Source organism: Indicator indicator, chromosome 10 (genome assembly GCF_027791375.1).
Source record: "Indicator indicator isolate 239-I01 chromosome 10, UM_Iind_1.1, whole genome shotgun sequence".
Taxonomy (NCBI): domain Eukaryota; kingdom Metazoa; phylum Chordata; class Aves; order Piciformes; family Indicatoridae; genus Indicator; species Indicator indicator.
The window spans coordinates 10,684,611-10,702,035 of NC_072019.1; the positions used below are offsets into that span (position 1 = coordinate 10,684,611).

At 36.4% G+C, this 17,425-nt stretch overlaps 1 protein-coding gene across 1 annotated transcript in view; it reads left to right on the forward strand.

Moving 5' to 3' along the window:
- HS2ST1 (heparan sulfate 2-O-sulfotransferase 1) overlaps positions 1–12,893 on the forward strand; it is a 68,859-nt gene extending 55,966 nt beyond the window's left edge. Inside the window, exons 3-7 of the mRNA XM_054384355.1 lie at positions 1,949–2,034; positions 5,491–5,629; positions 9,345–9,442; positions 10,629–10,786; positions 12,667–12,893. Coding sequence (XP_054240330.1) covers positions 1,949–2,034; positions 5,491–5,629; positions 9,345–9,442; positions 10,629–10,786; positions 12,667–12,893 — 708 coding nt within the window. The remainder of the gene's footprint in view (positions 1–1,948; positions 2,035–5,490; positions 5,630–9,344; positions 9,443–10,628; positions 10,787–12,666) is intronic.
- The last annotated feature ends 4,532 nt before the right edge of the window (positions 12,894–17,425 follow it).

The window sequence follows — 17,425 nt, forward strand, 5'->3', positions numbered from 1 at the left end:
AATAAAGGTTGTTTTTTTTAACTATTACTGAAACATCTAAGGTTTGATGCGGGGTGGTGGCATGGGGATCTAAATCAGAAGTGATCCTTAGGATTTTGCACTTAGCCCTTTCCCTGTTTCTGGTCCTAGTATATTAGAAAATGAAATCTAGCTAGTGCTAAGTTTCAGAAAGCTTGTTCATGGAAAGGTAACTGAAATCAGTATGCTTTAAAATGCACTACACACAATGGGTAGTGTAACTGGTTTATTTGCAGAGGTGTATCAACCCACTGTGACATTTTGGGGTTTAGGGGTGAGGGAATAGAAGATAATAGGTAATCTCCATTTAGGAAACTGCTTTCCCAGGTATAGAAATATTCATAGCCGAGGCTCTCCACTCAAAATATCTTGTCATTAATCTTTGAAAGGTACAGTCAATGAAAGGGTGATTTTCTTCAGTAGCAGCAAAGGTAGTTCAACTGGATTCAAAGCCTCACATATCTATTATCAGTTTGTGCTCTGAACAAAACCAGACAGAAAGCCAGTGCAGTTTATCAAATACCATTGTGTGACGTAGTGCAGTACTTTCCAGCTAGGCTGGCTGCAATTTTCATGGGTGATACATGGTTTAAATGGTGAAATGCCACAGGCCATGTGACTTGTACACTGAAAAAGGGAATGCTGCCCATTACTAAAAAGTAATATACATTTATTTTACCCAAGAAACCAAGAGCCAGCATTAGAAAGTAAAGTAAGTAAATGTTATCAGCCTCTTAAATCCTGAACTTGCACATTTGAAGAACTGACAGCAGGCCAGTCTTGCCTCTTAAAATCCTCAACTGATTTGCTGTAATAGATAACAAATATAATGTTTCAGGTCAGTCTCAATCCACTGACCTTGCAGAATGTTAGTGTGTTGTCATGAGCACTCAAACGTTCCTTTTTGCCTCTCTTGACTTGCATTGGTATCTCCATGGTTATCTATGTCACTGTATAACTGAAAAGATACTGTAGATATGCAGGAATGCTATCTTCTCAGCTTCAGAAATGGCATATCATTGTTAGACAGCTCAGGCAGTACAACTTTATAATCTTTTTTTTTCATTATCCAATTCACTAGTTTTGAAATAACTTTCTGAATTAAATGCTTTGATGTTAGAATATTCTGTTCATCTAATAAAGTCAAGCTATATTAGAATTTGCATGTCCCACTTAATTCAATCATACTTTCTGGTTTGGGGTGTGTATCTTATTTTGTTTTTTGAAATGTAAAGCTATTCCTATTTTTGTGAAGTTTGCTGATAATTGTTTTATCATTCCTTGTATAAGGGCCACTTCATATTTTAATATGTAAATTTCACTGATATGTTAGGCTTAACATAACTATTCAAAATGGTAAACTGTAGATCTAATTTCCATTGTATACATTTATAAAATTTCTGGATTACTCATGCATTGCATTTTGGTATGGGGAACAAATTGAACCGTCAGGTTTCATTCTTACATCCCAACAAAGTAGGTTTAAGAACATGCTGGTAAACCTGGAATACTTTTGTTTGAAGGACTAAATACAGCTCAAATAATTCCATGAAAAGTGTACTTGTATTCCTACTTTTTGCTGCGGGAATTCTGCATTTCTTTCAAATTGCAAATAAAATCGACTGACAAAGTTTAAAATGTTTGTTTTGCTAATGTTTTTGTGGTAGCTTTCCTTGACTTGCCTTTCTGATTGCTGTATTCTGCTTTGATTTAGTTTCTGATCATTACGTTGTGATGATCTAAAGTGAGTCATCTGTATGCTTACAGAAAAGTCTGTTTTAGCTGGCACAAAATCTTTGGTATTATTCAAAATGGACGTTTTTTCCTAATGCATTATAAAATTTTACTTACAAACCGGGAAACACCACGTGTGGAGAAACTCACTATGTTCTAACTGTACAGAAACACTTTCTGCTGTGTACTTTTACAGGTCCGATTTGTGAAGAATGTGACTTCCTGGAAGGAAATGAAACCAGGATTTTACCATGGACATATATCTTATTTGGACTTTGCAAAGTATGTTACCCTTGGATTTATCTGTTGAGTAGCCTGGTAGTGTAAGTTGCTTGGATCCCGCTGGGATATTAGCGCCCTCTAGTGGTGGGAGTCTGACAGCTGCAGTTTTGATAAATGTGCACACTGAAATTCCTATGCTGATCAATATCTGGGTTTGATTTTCAGTTTTCCTTTGTCTTTTTGTATGATACAATAGAGTCTCATTTCAAAACTATTTATATTCTAGGTGTCTTATTCCTTTTCTGAATTACAATCTGGTGGTTTATTGAAAATCCTGGCTTTTCCCTGGAACACTGGCAGTTCCAGATAAACTGGATTGGCTTCCCATTCCGGGACGTTTAAGATGACTGGTCTCAAACATGTTTCACATAACAAGTAATACCACCTGCTTCTCAAGTTATATCATTCTTCTCTATCAGACTATCCCTTTACACTTTGCCAAAATATTAAAAATTTAAATTTTAAAGACATTTTCTGGCCTGTAGTAACCACTGCATTAAAATAATTCTTGTAGAGTTCAATTCTGCTACTTCTAAAATTAATTTAAAACAGAATGATGTTAAAATCCTCTCAATTACTTCAGAGGTTCAGGATCATGTCTGTTTTCCATGGGTTTCTTTTCTTGTCTTCTTGTTGCTTGTGGATCTAAAGCAGTGGTCCTCAATAGCTCAGTCTTGTGAAACCTCTCCATGAACTGGAAAGTCAGTTTTGCATAAGGTGCTTGCTAGGCAGTACTTCCTCTTGCACTTGCAGCATACAGAAGATGGTTTAAAATTAAAAGTGGATTTTTCAGAATATGCAACTGCAGAAACAACAGCAACTACTATTTTTACCTCTTGCTGGTGCTCAGTCCTCAATAATATTATATTTCCATGCATTAAAACTTTTATTTAATGAAAAGGAGGTTCTGTGTGGAAGAATTCTTCTTTGTTCAGCTGTTGCTTTTAAGTATTCATTCGTACACTGATTTTTAATTCTGGCCTTTTATTGCAAAGAATGAGAAAGGGAAGTTGGAGCTTCATAGATTCCCAGTGCAATATCTTATAAAATAGAAAATGCTAAAAGCTACTTTAGTAGCTGAGAATTGCCAATTACACCAAGTAAAAGCTTGAAGTTTACAAAAAGTAATAGACATGAGGTCTTAATTGCAAATCTATAAACAAAATGTAGCAAATTTCATTAATTTCCTTTGTGCCTTTTTAAAGTTAAGGTGCTGCAACAGTAATAAGCCCTTGAACTGAATAACAGATTTCTGGAACAGCAAAGGTGAAAGTGATTTTGTACATTACGACTTCATAAAGGTGAAAATGTTTTTGGATACTGGAAATTTTTAAACTCAAATAATTATTTTACATCTAGAAAGCATCTAATCAACTTCACGTATTTATTTAATCTGTGTCTTCCCTCCAGGACTGTGTTATCATTGTGTTTGTTATCCTTTCACCTGAATAGTACTTTTTCCCTGTAGCATCTTGCTTTCTCATACTTTGTGTTTCCCTTATTGAAATAATACCTTGAATACTCTGGTTGTGCTTGGCAAGCCCCACGCATTCAAAGCCTTTAGGTATATTCTTGTAGTGAACATCCTTGTAGTTGCTAAGTATGAAATATTTTAGAGAAGCCTATGCTTGCTTATATGCAGACATCAGACTTAGGTCCACTGTCAGATACCAGAAGCATCTCTTAAATTATGCTGAAGCTTAAAGTATTGGATTTAACTGATGACTTACAGGATTGAGGACAGGTTACTATAACCTATCTATGCAGAAATTACAGTAATAAAAGTGGGATCTTTTATTTATCTTTAATTTCTGATCCATCTTTATTCCCTATTTTTCTCTTTGACAATGAATTGTCAAGTAGTTATCATTATTAATAAAGTTACAGTAGTAAGTGACTTATGTTGCTGTAACTAAAGCTAGTTTTGTGCAAATCCAACACAGACATTCTCAAGGACTTGGACACCTTAATGTAATTCACAGATATATATTACTGGTTGAAGCTGTTTCTATATCAAAATTGTTTGTTATAGTCTTCTACAGTGCTTGCAGTCTTTAGAAGGGAACACATATGCGTGTCTCAAGCACTTCAGTGAAACTGAAAGAGGGTGCAGTTCAAAGTCTGGACTTTGCATCAAAATGGTTGAAAGATTGACATGCTCCTATTTTGTGAATTTTGGGGAGTAAGAGCTGGGATACAGACAGTACCTTTAACTGCTACAGTCTGATTCATTGGTACTCTGATGGTGACATCTGTTGCTCTTTCTGTAGCCTTTAACAATTTCTATGTCTGTAGTGCTGGGCTTTGCCAAAGTAATGCCTTTTAATGTTTGGGGTTTTTCTAACTTCCACTTTTCTGCTTTTTAGTACTCTAAGTTTCTGTTCTTTAGCTTTTCAATTTAAGAGTCCTCATGAGCAGTATGTGGTATTGTAATTCATGGAATACCACTTTAACAGTAATGGTACTGCATCTTAAAACTGTGAGCGCTCTCTCTTTTAGCCACGCTAGGAGGCTTGAATGGCCCTCCGGCAGTGCAGAACATTTTCCCAGTTTGCATGGGAACAGAAGAGAAATTTCTTTCCAGCTCCTAGCTTTACTTCAATACACTTGACACACTTGAAATTTCCATTGTGGTACAACCTCTTTAATGTTTGCATACCATGTTTATTTGCCACAGTAATGTCTCAAATGGAAAAGGCAATAAAACTGGGAAATGTATAGTAAAAGCTGGCTGGAATGTAGATCATTGAAAGGTGGGATTTACACAAAACTGGTTTTGTGGTTTAAATCTCATGTCCTCTGAGCTTACCACCTCATTTTATCAGGCTTCTTGTTTGTACTGCAGTAATTCAAGATTTACTTAGTGTAAATGTCTAAGGAAAAATTGTGCATCTTTAGATAGAGAAGTTAGTATGGTTACAGATACTGTCTTAGGCTTATATTTAATAAGTATAGCCATATGGATTCAACATAAATAATGGATAGGCTCTGAGCTCTGTCTTCCTTCTGTTAGAGTTCATGTCTCTGACAACTGGAGACCTGCCAAGAATGCTACTTTCAGCATTGCATAGCACAGTTCAGGAGGGCAGGAACTCAGTATCAAAATTCCTTGTGCTTATTGTAAACACATACATGGCTGCTAGGCTAATTAAGACATTTCTAGAGTCAGGAAGGTTGCATAATCATTTTCAGTATCATGAGAATATTTCAGTTTTGATTGTTTTTCTAATTAAAATAAACTAAAATCACAGTCCTAGAAAACAGAAAGTTAACTGACTTGCACATCCATGTACCACACTGGGTATGAGAATGAGAGGAAGCACTCATTAAACTTCCCCTCACCGTCATCATCTCTACATATAGATTTTAGTTATACAAACGGAGACAGGCTTTTAAATAAGATATGAGAAGCTTTGATTTCACTTTCAAAATACATTTTCTCCTCTTTTACTTTAGATTTGGTGTTAAAAAGAAACCAATTTACATAAATGTCATAAGAGATCCTATAGAACGACTAGTTTCTTATTATTACTTTCTGCGCTTTGGAGATGATTACAGACCAGGGCTACGGAGGCGAAAACAGGGAGATAAAAAGGTAAAGTACCCTTTATTGTATCTGTTCTTCTTACTGAAGTCAAGGTGAAAACAGTTTATAAAATATGTCCCGATAAAAGCTGAACAGTTCTCCTATCAGCCTTGGTGATGATGGTGGCTCTGTAAGTTAAGAGTCTCTCTTTTGTGTCTGTTCTGGAGTGGATTGTAACTTCCTGGATGTTAGGAAGAAGTTCTTCACAGAAAGAGTGATTGGCCATTGGAACGGGCTGCCCGGGGAGGTGGTGGAGTCACCATCCCTGGTAGTGTTTTTAAAATAAGACTGGATGAGGCACTTAGTGCCATGGCTTAGTTGATTAGCTGGTGTTGGGTGATAGGTTGGACTAGATGATCTTGAAGATCTTTTCCAGCCTGGTTAGTTCTGTGATTCTGTGACATTAAAGAAACACTAAGTATGTTCTTGGTAACCTTATAAATTCATTTTATGTTGCAATGAAAAAAAAAAACCAACACATTTTCAGGTGTCTGTACTTGTGTCAATTTAAGCTTAACCTGTGTAAAAAATCTACATCTCTTCTTGTTGAAGACTGAAAACTAAAAGCTGTAGAACTGCTGATGCATTGTTTGATGTGTGCTTTTTCATAATTAGCAACACTTCTTTTCTTTTTTTATAATGTAAATCTAATTGTATACTGTCTGCTTGAAAACTACAGAGCACCAATCCATACATTTCTATACTTCCTCCATCCGTCTTAGGTGGCTTTAGGAGTTGTTCAGGTTAACATATCCAAACCTTGATTACTAACACAATTTCAGAATGACTTTACTTAGGCTCCATAATATATTTATTCCAGAAGGAATGTATACATCTGCTGTCATGGTTGGCAGTGAGACACCTGTTAGAACACGTTGCTTTGGACTTAAATCAGGAAGAAAAAAGGGTATTATATATATGAATATAGTTTGTAAAACTATAGTTAGATCAGTGTGGAAGCTTTTATAACAGGTTGGGGGGGTGGATTGTGTTTTCCAGAGCCAAACACTTTTCAAAATTCCAAAGCAGCAGTATCTTCTTAAACTGATGATCTATTTCTGTAATGTTTACAATTTAGTGTAGCACTCTGACAATACCAAGAGACACTGAAACAAAGTAACTAAGCAAAAGTAATGCTGAATTCAGCCTAGTCTACAAACATAGTAACAACTAATAAATGTGTCTAAAAAAATCTGTGTGCTCCCATCATCCTAATTGTGTGTTTTGAATATTGGAACAGACTGTTCCTCTTTTCTCTGCCCTTCGTAACAAACTGCTCCTCTGTTCCTTAGGTTTTGGCGCCATCTTCAGCTACTGCATTTCAATTTGTCCAGGCAGCCTCTACAGCATAGGTAGAAGAAAACTTTATGCAGAACAAGTTTAAATTAAGCTTGAAAAATGTATCTTCATAGAACTGGCTACAGAGGCAATTTGGTGATATGGTATCATAAAGACATATTTTAAAAGAAAGATAGGATTTAATCTTTTATAACCTACTTTAAGCATGGTGTGGTTAGTGGAATTCCTTCATGTTGGAGGTCAGCATGTTGGGAAGCCAAACATGCTACCAAGCCCAAGCTGTTTATAGGAATTAATAATTATTTAAAAAAATAAAATCTTAACAGTGTTGGTTTAGGTTTTTAATTATAATCTGAACAGCCTTTTTTAGGTGGTCACTGGGAAACATGAAGTCAAAATCCCTAATGCTACTGCTTGGTAGACTGCACTGTACAAGCTCTAATTTGCTGGAAGAAGTTGAAAGGCTTTCCTATTTATAGTGTTTGTAATGCATTGCATCAATAATTTACATTTTTCTATTAAGGATGCTTTTTTTTGCCTTTTGTTTTCTCATTTTGTCGCTATCACACCACTTGATTTAGATCTGAGATGTAGTTGTTGCCATACAGATCTAACTTGTCCTGTAAGCATCTTGAGTTCATTTGAAGAGAAATTGATATGCTATGCTAAGTTTTAGGGTTTTTTTCACTTAAATCAATTAATATTTTTCCCATCATGTTTCCAAGAAAACTGTACATACATAGATGGTGTGGTCTGACCATAGATGGTCAGTTATTGACATAACTGTTATGGACACTAAGATCTCTTCTAATTTGTGTGACAGTAGATTCATTAAGAGTTCTTCAGATGAAAAGTAGGGGAAGAGCCAAAATGCAGTCTTTCTAATGGAAGTCAATTCTTCCTTTATTAAGTGGAAAGGAATTTTAGCTTACTTTACACTCACCCCCTACCAGTCCATAGCACAGCATTTATATGGAGAAGTTCATAATTCTCTTTCAAAGTCCCTGTGCTTTCAAAGTTACAGGTAACTTGGCTCCAAGAACACAGTCTGTAAAGACAATCGTTTCTTTTAATAAAATCTCTGGATGGAGTAGTCAAGGTAGGTATATAAGAGGAAGTGGGGAAGGAGACTTGTCCTGTTCCATTTGACTTAGAAAAAGCTTGCTTGCTTTTGTGCATTAACTATAAAATAACCTGCAAATATAAGGAAAGAAGTCTTTCTTTTGACAGATGCTGAGTCGTGTTTGGTATATACATCCTCAAGTTGGGAGGTGCATTTGAACAATTTAGTTCTTAAGTGATATTCATGTTATAAAGTACTTGTGTACTTGTATATAGTACTCATCAGTGCAGAATTTCTCTAGAGAACTATGCTGAAGAAAGCATACCCATGCCTTGTTTTGCTAGTTAAGCTGCATTTTCATGTGCTATGTGACATGTTGAAGTTATTCTGAACTCAGAGTGCAATGTGGACTAAAACACCACAGGTTAATTGCTGCTTTGGTATCACTACATTTTTCAGATTATCTCAGTAACTTCACCTCAAAATAGAAGCAAAGGACATTGTCCTTGTTCCAACACTGAATAATTAAGCAAACATATTTTCACATAGTTGTTTTGAACAGAAACTTGTAGTTATACAGAGGAAACAGTCTATAAAGTTGTCTGTATGATCAGTTATTCATTATTCAATTTATTCATTTTCCATCTGTTCTAGAAACAGGCCTTAAATCTTGGTTACAGATATAAAGATAGATATAAAGACTTCCTTTCTATGGTGACTGGATAAAATACTTAAAAAATTTTTCCAACGCTAATGGAGTTCTTATTGTAATTGTGTTTACTGCAGTTGAAACTGTTGCTACAGCTGTCTATCCACATACAGTGATGCTGTATGGAATGTTCAGTTATGCAGTAAACAACTTGCTTTCATTTCTTCTAGTTGAAAAAACCAAATTAGCTTCTTAGATAGCAGTTATTTGTCATAATGTTTAAAATGTAATAGAACATCATTTAATGTAAAACACAAAGTGCACAGTGTTCTATGATATAATGATCCACCTGTTCCAGTATCACACAAATCCTGATGGTATTTGATGCTGTATCATTAGTGACCCCTTTTGTAAGGGACAAATAGTGATGCCAGCACTTACTGACTGGTGTTGCTTGTTTTGACATATAGCCTTTGTCAAGGTTATATCAAAAGTATATAAAATATATCAGGTGAGATCAAATTGTTCATTAGTTCTAATCATAAGGACTGTCCAAGTACTGTAAAATCAAGGCCTGAAAGAAGTACTTTTTTTTTCTTTCACAGTATATCTTGTGTTTTTCTGTCCCCACTATATTTAACAACTGAGTAGGTTGAGATATTTGATATGTATGCTAGGTTTTAAAGTTCAGATCAATTTTGTCTTTGTTTCAGACCTTTGATGAATGTGTGGCAGCTGGAGGTTCAGACTGTGCTCCAGAGAAACTTTGGCTTCAAATTCCATTCTTCTGTGGCCACAGCTCCGAATGCTGGTAGGGAGATAAATGTAGTTTAAGTTGTTAGTCAAGTATATCTGTGCAGAAATCTAACACGAGGAAATTTGAATATCTAGCACAGTTGGGGAAAGTGTGCAGGACTGGACAGAGTGAAGCAGCAGGTACTGTAGTATTGTATTTTCTTTTGAAGATACACTCAAGGGAAACAGACTTGCAGTTCTTCAAACACGCAATATGTTCAGATACTTTATCAGCAGTGCTTTGAGGGAAAACAGATGTTTTCAATTTTAAATATAGTTCTCATGTATTTGGAGTCTTGACATTTTTTTCTTATGTCAGATTACAATATCTGTCTTTCTGAATGGAGGTATTTTCTTCAAGCTCTTAAGAGTTTCTGAGGAGAATAAAATAATTACGGTTAGGATAAATTTATCTTCTTAAACCTCTGCCAGACATCCAGTAGTCAATGCTACTTACTAGAAACTAAACCAAATGCAAATAGTGTTTATCTGTCACTAGAACATGTTTTATAGCAGCAGCACAGGCGTTAAAATCTCTTAGCAAACTTTAAAAATAAATAAGAAACATAAATGATTTTACAAAATTCTAAGTTAAAACAAGGGCAATTGTTTCTCAAAGCTACTGTTCATCCAGACATAAACAAAATAAATGGCCATTTGGGAACTTCTCTTTCAGTGTCTTTTGGTCAGACCTATCTAGACCTGAGCCAGGTGGAGAAGCAGAGAAATTAAAAACTCTGAACCTGTCTTTTCACTCTGTCTAGTGGTATATAAAGGGGGAAAGAATGTTTGGTTTAATTTCTGCCTGTCATTCAGGAAGTCCTCCTGTTAGGAGGAGTGACTTTCTAGTTTAGCATTATGTTTGTAGGATGGAAAATGGAAGGTGTGTTCCCACCAGAACCATTCCTGATATCTGTTGTGAAAGTGGAGACCAAGTATTGACACTGAGAAAATGTAAATCCTCCAAAAATTACATTAATAGAGAGTAACCATGTGCATACATGGGGATGAGTTGTAAATCAAAATAACTCAAGAAGTTAAAATTTTAGATAAATACACAGATGAATGAAACTGGAAGGGGAAATGGAAGTCAGGAGTGGTTATGATTTTAAATGAGCCTTGCCTGTCCTATACAAATGTCCTGGGTCCAAGGATTGTTGGATGACATCAGAACTTGTTGTAATTGTTCTTTGTCATTTTAGGAATGTGGGAAGCAGATGGGCTTTGGAACAAGCCAAATACAATCTGATTAATGAATACTTCCTAGTGGGAGTTACTGAAGAGCTTGAAGACTTTATCATGTTATTGGAGGCAGCTTTGCCCCGGTTCTTCAGGGGTGCCACAGAACTGTACCGGACAGGTATTTAAATGGTTGATTTCCGTGGCTTCCATGGATTTTTCATCCTCTTATCACTTTTTAAAATATGGATTCTTTAGACCTAGATGAGTAGTTTTGAATCTTTGCCAGGCTTGTCCCTCAGTTGGCTGATCTTCCTGCAAAATAGACAAATTCTTATTTAAAAGCCTCTGAGTACAAATTTATGAGGGTAGCTGAGTATCTTCCTGTCTTACACAAACTGTGTATATTTAAGATTGGGGTAAAGGCAGTTGTGTAGCTGTATCACACTTAAAACATTGTGACAAATTGTTATCAGAATATTTTTGAAAGCTCTTGCAGGGGCTTCAGTTTTCTAAACTTGTTGGTAGCGATAGACTCCCATTTCCTCAGAAGTCCTGTTGAAATGATCCATGCTTGATGCAACCCATTTAGCTGCACCAAAAGGCCCAAGGGATACAGAGGTCCAAGTACATCTTTATCTTCCTAGGATCATAAGACATTTGTTGTGTAGCTAGTGGCTAAGTTTCTAGGATCTGGCCATGCAACTTACGATGGAGAAACTGTCCATCTTAGCAGGGCTTCTGTCTGCCAACTGAGGGAGAAAAGGGTCTGATATATAGAGCCTGGATGTGTAGTATTAACAAATTTCTAACAAAGTAACAGCACTTAGGGAAAATGCTGTCGTCATTTTCATACAATCATAGAATGCTTTGGGTTGGATCAGACCTTAAAGATCATCTAGTTCCAACCCCCATGCCATGGGCAGGGACACCTTCCAATAGACCAGGTTACAGAAAGCCCCATCTGAGCTGGCCTTGGACACTTCCAGGGATGGGGTATCCACAGCCTCTTGGGGCAACCTGTGCCGGTACCGCACCACCCTCACAGCGAAGAACATCTTCCTTACATCTCATCTAACTCTACCCTCTTTCAGTTTAAAGCCCTTATATTTTGCCTGCCCTTGCAAATGTCCCTCTCCAGCTTTCTGGTAGGCCCCCATTATCTACTGGAGGGCCGCTGTAGATCTCCACTGGCCTCTCTCCAGGCCCCAACTTTCTCAGCCTGTCTTCATAGGAGAAATGCTCCAGTCCTATGATCATCTTCATGGACTTCCTCTGGACTCGCTCCAACAGATCCATACCATTCTTTGTTGGGTGCCCCAGAGCTGAAGACAGTACTCCAAATGGGGTTTCATGAGAGAGAAGTGCAAGGTGCAACCTACCTCCCTCAACCTGCAGGCCACACTTCATTTGATGCAGCCCAGGATACAGGTGGCCTTCTGCTCTGCAAATGCGCATTGCCAGGTCATGTTGAGCTTCTCATCAACCAGCACCCCAAGTCCTTTTCCACAGGGTCGCTCTCAATCTGCTTATCACCCAGCCTGTGTTTGTGCTTGGGGTTGCCTCAAGCCCTGTGTAGGACTTGCGCTAGGCAATTGAACTTTATGACATTTTCACAGGCCCACCTCTCAAGCATGTCAAGATTCCCATTTGGGTCGTCTTTATCTCATGAAACAAGTCTCTTGCTCTGCAGTTTTAAAATGTTTTAATATTTGACACCAAATTAATATCTAAATAATTAATTTTGAAAGACCAGTCTTGCTCCAAATACGTTATGTGGAGTAATCTTGTTCCTTAAATGAAGTGTTCATTCCCTGGGTTTGTTAGAGGGAAGCATTGAAAGAACTGGTGCAAAATTCATTAACATTTAGTGAGAAGGACTGCAATTTTCCCAACCCTGCATGTTATGTTAAGTTAAGAAATTCTGGAGTAAATCCTCTCACTTGTAATGCAGTTTATCAACATGCTAAGAGTAGAGAACTCTGTAAATGAAAGGACTGTAAACATTTTTTTAATCACGTGATCTTTAAAGTGAAGTTATTGCTTTCATTTTGCATTTAGGAAAGAAGTCTCATCTTAGAAAAACAACTGAGAAAAAACTTCCCACAAAAGAAACTATTGCCAAGCTACAACAGTCTGAAATCTGGAAAATGGAGAATGAGTTCTATGAATTTGCACTGGAGCAATTTCAGTTTGTCAGAGCACATGCAGTTCGGGAAAAAGATGGAGAATTATATATTCTGGCTCAAAACTTTTTCTATGAAAAGATTTACCCTAAATCAAACTAAGATTCTAACTGTACCATTAGATTTGTGGACATAAATCTTTGGTCACATCATCATCTTAGCCCTCAGCCATGGAAACTAGATTGCTTGTAGACCTCCAAAACATTTCTTTATAGATCTGAGAAAAGTGGGCTGTGGATCACCTCCAGGGCATTGGATACTGGCTAACTATGTTGGTAATCCAGAAGCAAAGTCTTCATTTCTTTTATCTAATACTGGGAGTTAATATCCTTTACCTGAAGAAATCTACACTTTTATTTGGAGCAATTAATACACAGCAGTTCTAGCTGAAAGTGTAAACAAAGGAAAAATGCTACTGTTGATGCTCTTCTTAATTTTCAGAGCAATTTATTTTCATTTATACTTCTGTGAAGACAAAACAGTTTTTTTTCCCAGCTTTCACCATTAACATTTTGGTTGTATACAATAAGTGGTGTTAATAACTGGTTGACATCTGTGCTTTGTTTTAGTGAGTCACATGATATTAATTGAGATGGTTAATCATGTTCTGCTGAGAAATGCTGCTGCTGCTGGAATTTCCATATTTATGTATGTGGTTTTATTAAAAACTTGCAACTCATCATTAGTGTTAAAACATCATTTCCATGTGAATATTGTAAAAAAAGCTACAGAATCAGAGCAGTGCGGTTTTCTTATTTTGTTTTTTTATCACCACCACCGCTACTGACAGGTTGGGAAAACTACAAAGGAAGTTGGTATTGTCTGCAGTTCTGGTTGATCCTTACATAGTGGTATAAAAATGGTAAATTCAGTATTAAGTTTCTCCATGGTTTCTTTGTAATAATTGTAAACTGAGGTATTGGTGAATCCATATTATGACTCCATTAGTGAGCTGTGGTATGGTTAGGGTTTTCCTACTACTTCGATACTTTTATCTGTAGAATATTTTTACTAAGGTGCTTTATAACGTGTTTTAAAGCATTGCATTTACAAAAGGAGTAAAATGCTGTAAATACTGCTTATTTTATGTACTTGGACCAAAAGGTTTAAAGTAAGTAGTTGAAAGTGGGGTTTTTTGCACCAGTTCTGTTATATGTGAAGTGAAAAACAGCACATCTACTTCCTGGTTAACTGTCAGACATTGCTGAAATGCACTTCAGTAACCTCTCTGACTTCAATACCAGAATGTTGCCCAGGGATTCTCTTCGTAGAGATGTAGTCTTCATCCTTTTATTTTGGTAAGAGGAGAAGAAGAAAGATGTCATGTGTAGCCTGGTCAAGAAAGATGCAGTGAACTTGGTTGACATAATTGTATTTATGTAACTGCCTTATGTGACTATTGTAAATTTGTGAGTTGCCATTATTAACAATGTGAAACACCTGGTAGATGAAGTAAATTGAAATTTGAGAACAGATGTCTGGGGCCACTGCACTGTAGCAAATGGCAGTGGAAAACTACAAGAATTTATTTCCTATTGAATTTTCTTAAAGATCTGAGTATTTACACATCTTACACCTGCCTTTTCTTAAAGTGCTTTTCACAGAGTTTAATGGGGGAAGGCACTGAGGAGACAAAGTAAGGAATGGTGGTAAAGCTTTAAATTCCTAAGGGATGATGCTGAAAGCTTAGTTTAAAATTACCTAGTGGGGTTTCTTTAACCAGCCTGTTCTTGTAATGAAAACAAAGGAAATGGAAAATGGTCTGTGAACTGAATGTCTGCAGCCAAAAGCAACAGCCCAATTACAGAGAGGATAATGAGAGACTATCAAATACATCTTGCATTTTCTTGTTTTCTTGGATCTTTTCCCTTTGAATCTTAAAAATAGATCTCTCTTTGTTCTTCCCAAATAATCAGGGAAGTTCCTTCTGATATCTTACCGTTTATATAGCATGAACCATGCATAAGATTTCCTGTTCTAGTTCTTGTCTATTGATGTCATTAATAATGGCAACATGTTTAGGAATAGAATGTGTTAGGTCATACATAAAGACATGTTTTGTGGCTAAAGAAAGGAACTGAGGAGTCATACACAAGAAGTAGCTAATGGATATCTGAAAAATTTCCATAAGAAAGCAGTGAGTTTTTGAGATACAAGGAGTCTTTATAATTCCAGGAAATACTATCCATTCAGCGATAATTGATAGATATTATTACTATCCATTCAGTGATAATATGTTAGATATTATTTTTGACACTGGTTTTTTCCTTCAGAATAATTTGGATCAGTTTAGCTTCTTGACTCTCCAGAATTTTAAGAACACCTCTATGAGAGCAGAAGAGTTTACTCAGTGAAAACAAAATACTCATTGAAGTAATGAATTCGATGTGTAGGTAAGAAAAAAAGATGCAAAACTTCTACTGATTTTAATAGAATCTACAGAAACTTCTTATATTCTGTATGCCATTTTAAAAGTTGTGTTTCCTTTTTCTTCTTTCCAGGATTTAGAGTTTCTTAACTACGAGTCTTTGGTTACAAAAATAATAGAACAATGCAATTTTTTTGTTTACTTTTGAAAAAGCAATATATATATTTCATAGTTCATACAAGAAAACATTTTATTCAATCTAATACCACTTCCTGTTCTTTGCTGTGAACCTTCAGGTTTGAGACAGACAAGAATTCTAGGAATATATTTTTTGAAAGTGCTAGCTACAATTGGAGAGGTATTCACTCCAGGCATACTCTGAAGATCTTACTGTCTGTGGAACACAGACGGAATCGAGACTGTCTACTTTTATATCTAGTGCAACCATTAAGTCAACTGTGAACTTTTTAAAATACTAGCAAACTTGGATTTCCTAAAGGACAGTTTAGGAAAAGGAGCTTTATGGATTTTTAATAACCTGCTCTGTTCATCTTCTCTTCAGAAATGGAAGCAATCCAAATTGTTGAGGTTAAAATTATTGTAGAGTATATAATCAGAATGAATTTTGCATATTTTCCCATAATGACTTGTAGTGAAAAGCAGCAATACATGGATTTTTTTTTTAATTCATTTTTTTTCTGCAGGTTGTGTGATGAACTCATACTATGCAGCCTCCTGAACATGGATCTTTTAACTGAAGTCACTGTAGTGTGTGTAGGAATTAGACAGGCGTTTTGCAGGGCTAAGTTCATTTGAAAGGTGCTGAAATGCTCACATATATGTATATACACGTGTGTGTGTATATATATATATAGTGGAGAGTAGGTTTGTTTACAGTGTTCTGTACTTTTTTGTGCAAAATTAGAGAACAGCAAAACTGTTGAAACTCTTCACGTCATCATAATGGTGGTAGGTCCAGCTGCGCTGGTAACTATATAGCTATAGCACAGCATGCCTGGAGCACCTGTGATACACTGGGCAGCGCTGGCAGGAGAACAACAGTGGTTTAGCTTCTCCCCATAATAATTCTGCAGCCATTTCACTCTAGTTTTGTTAGACTTGAGTCTGTGGCTGCACTAAGGTGCACAATGTCCTGTATGCATTCCTGCTTGCTCTCAGTTGATTCTCAAACATTCTCTCTATTAATGGTACGCTGATTGTGGCTCCCTTTTCAAACAGCCGTGCAAATTTGCGGCTATATAATCTAGGAGAGGAAGAAGCAGCCCATCCTGGTCATTTCAAATGCCTTTTCTGGGTACTTAGTTTAGTTTTTCTGAGATCCTTAGCTACTTTTACTTTCCAGGAATAAACATTTGCTTATTTATGGTCTCAGAGCAGTTCTGTTTTGTATCAGGGAAAAATCAGGGTTTTTTCTGTTACATTTTTCCATTAAGCTTACCTGACATTACTAGACTTGTTTATCACAAAAAAGCGTATGGATGACACTCTCTGAACTGTGCTGCTTGAGCAGTCAGTGGAAAAGCCTGATTCAAGTGCACTGCCAATTTAGCTCTTCAAAATTAGAGCATGTTTTATGACTACTAGAAATTAAGGAAACTGTAAGGTTGCATAGTTGCATGGATGCCTCCTTTAGCATGAGCCTATGCAACTGTGTAACCTTTGCAGCAGTATTTATAGAAAGAGCCCTCTTCCTGAGACTTTTCTGGAGCATAATTATAAATGTTCATACACTTGTACTGTCTGATATTTACATCAGCAGCTTTCTGTAGCTTCTGTAAAAAGAGGCAGGTTTGTGAGCATTTCTAAAGCAGTACTGAATGTAATTTTCAAAAACATGGATTGTGCTTCATGACTTTTTTCTTTTTAAACACACACACAGCTAAATAGTGCCTTTTTTCCTCCCAATCCATGTCGAAGATGCTCGCTCCCACTCAACCACCATAAACTGATTCATTTGTGCAATACTATTCCAACTTGAAAACATTTTGTCACAGCTGTTTGAGAAATAATCTCCATTTTTCCTTACTGTGCTGCCAGCTTTCTGTTGTTGAAGTGTTTCAGTTGATTACCTAATGCAAATGCTATAAAATAAAACACCCATTGGGAAGGGGAAAGAAAAGAAGCCTTGTGTCCTGTCTTAATATTTGCATGTCCCATTCACATTAAATGCCTTTTTATTTTTTTAATAGAAGATGTTATGCAGGAGTCTGAACTCCTTTTTCAGCTATTGTGATTTTGAAGGGGA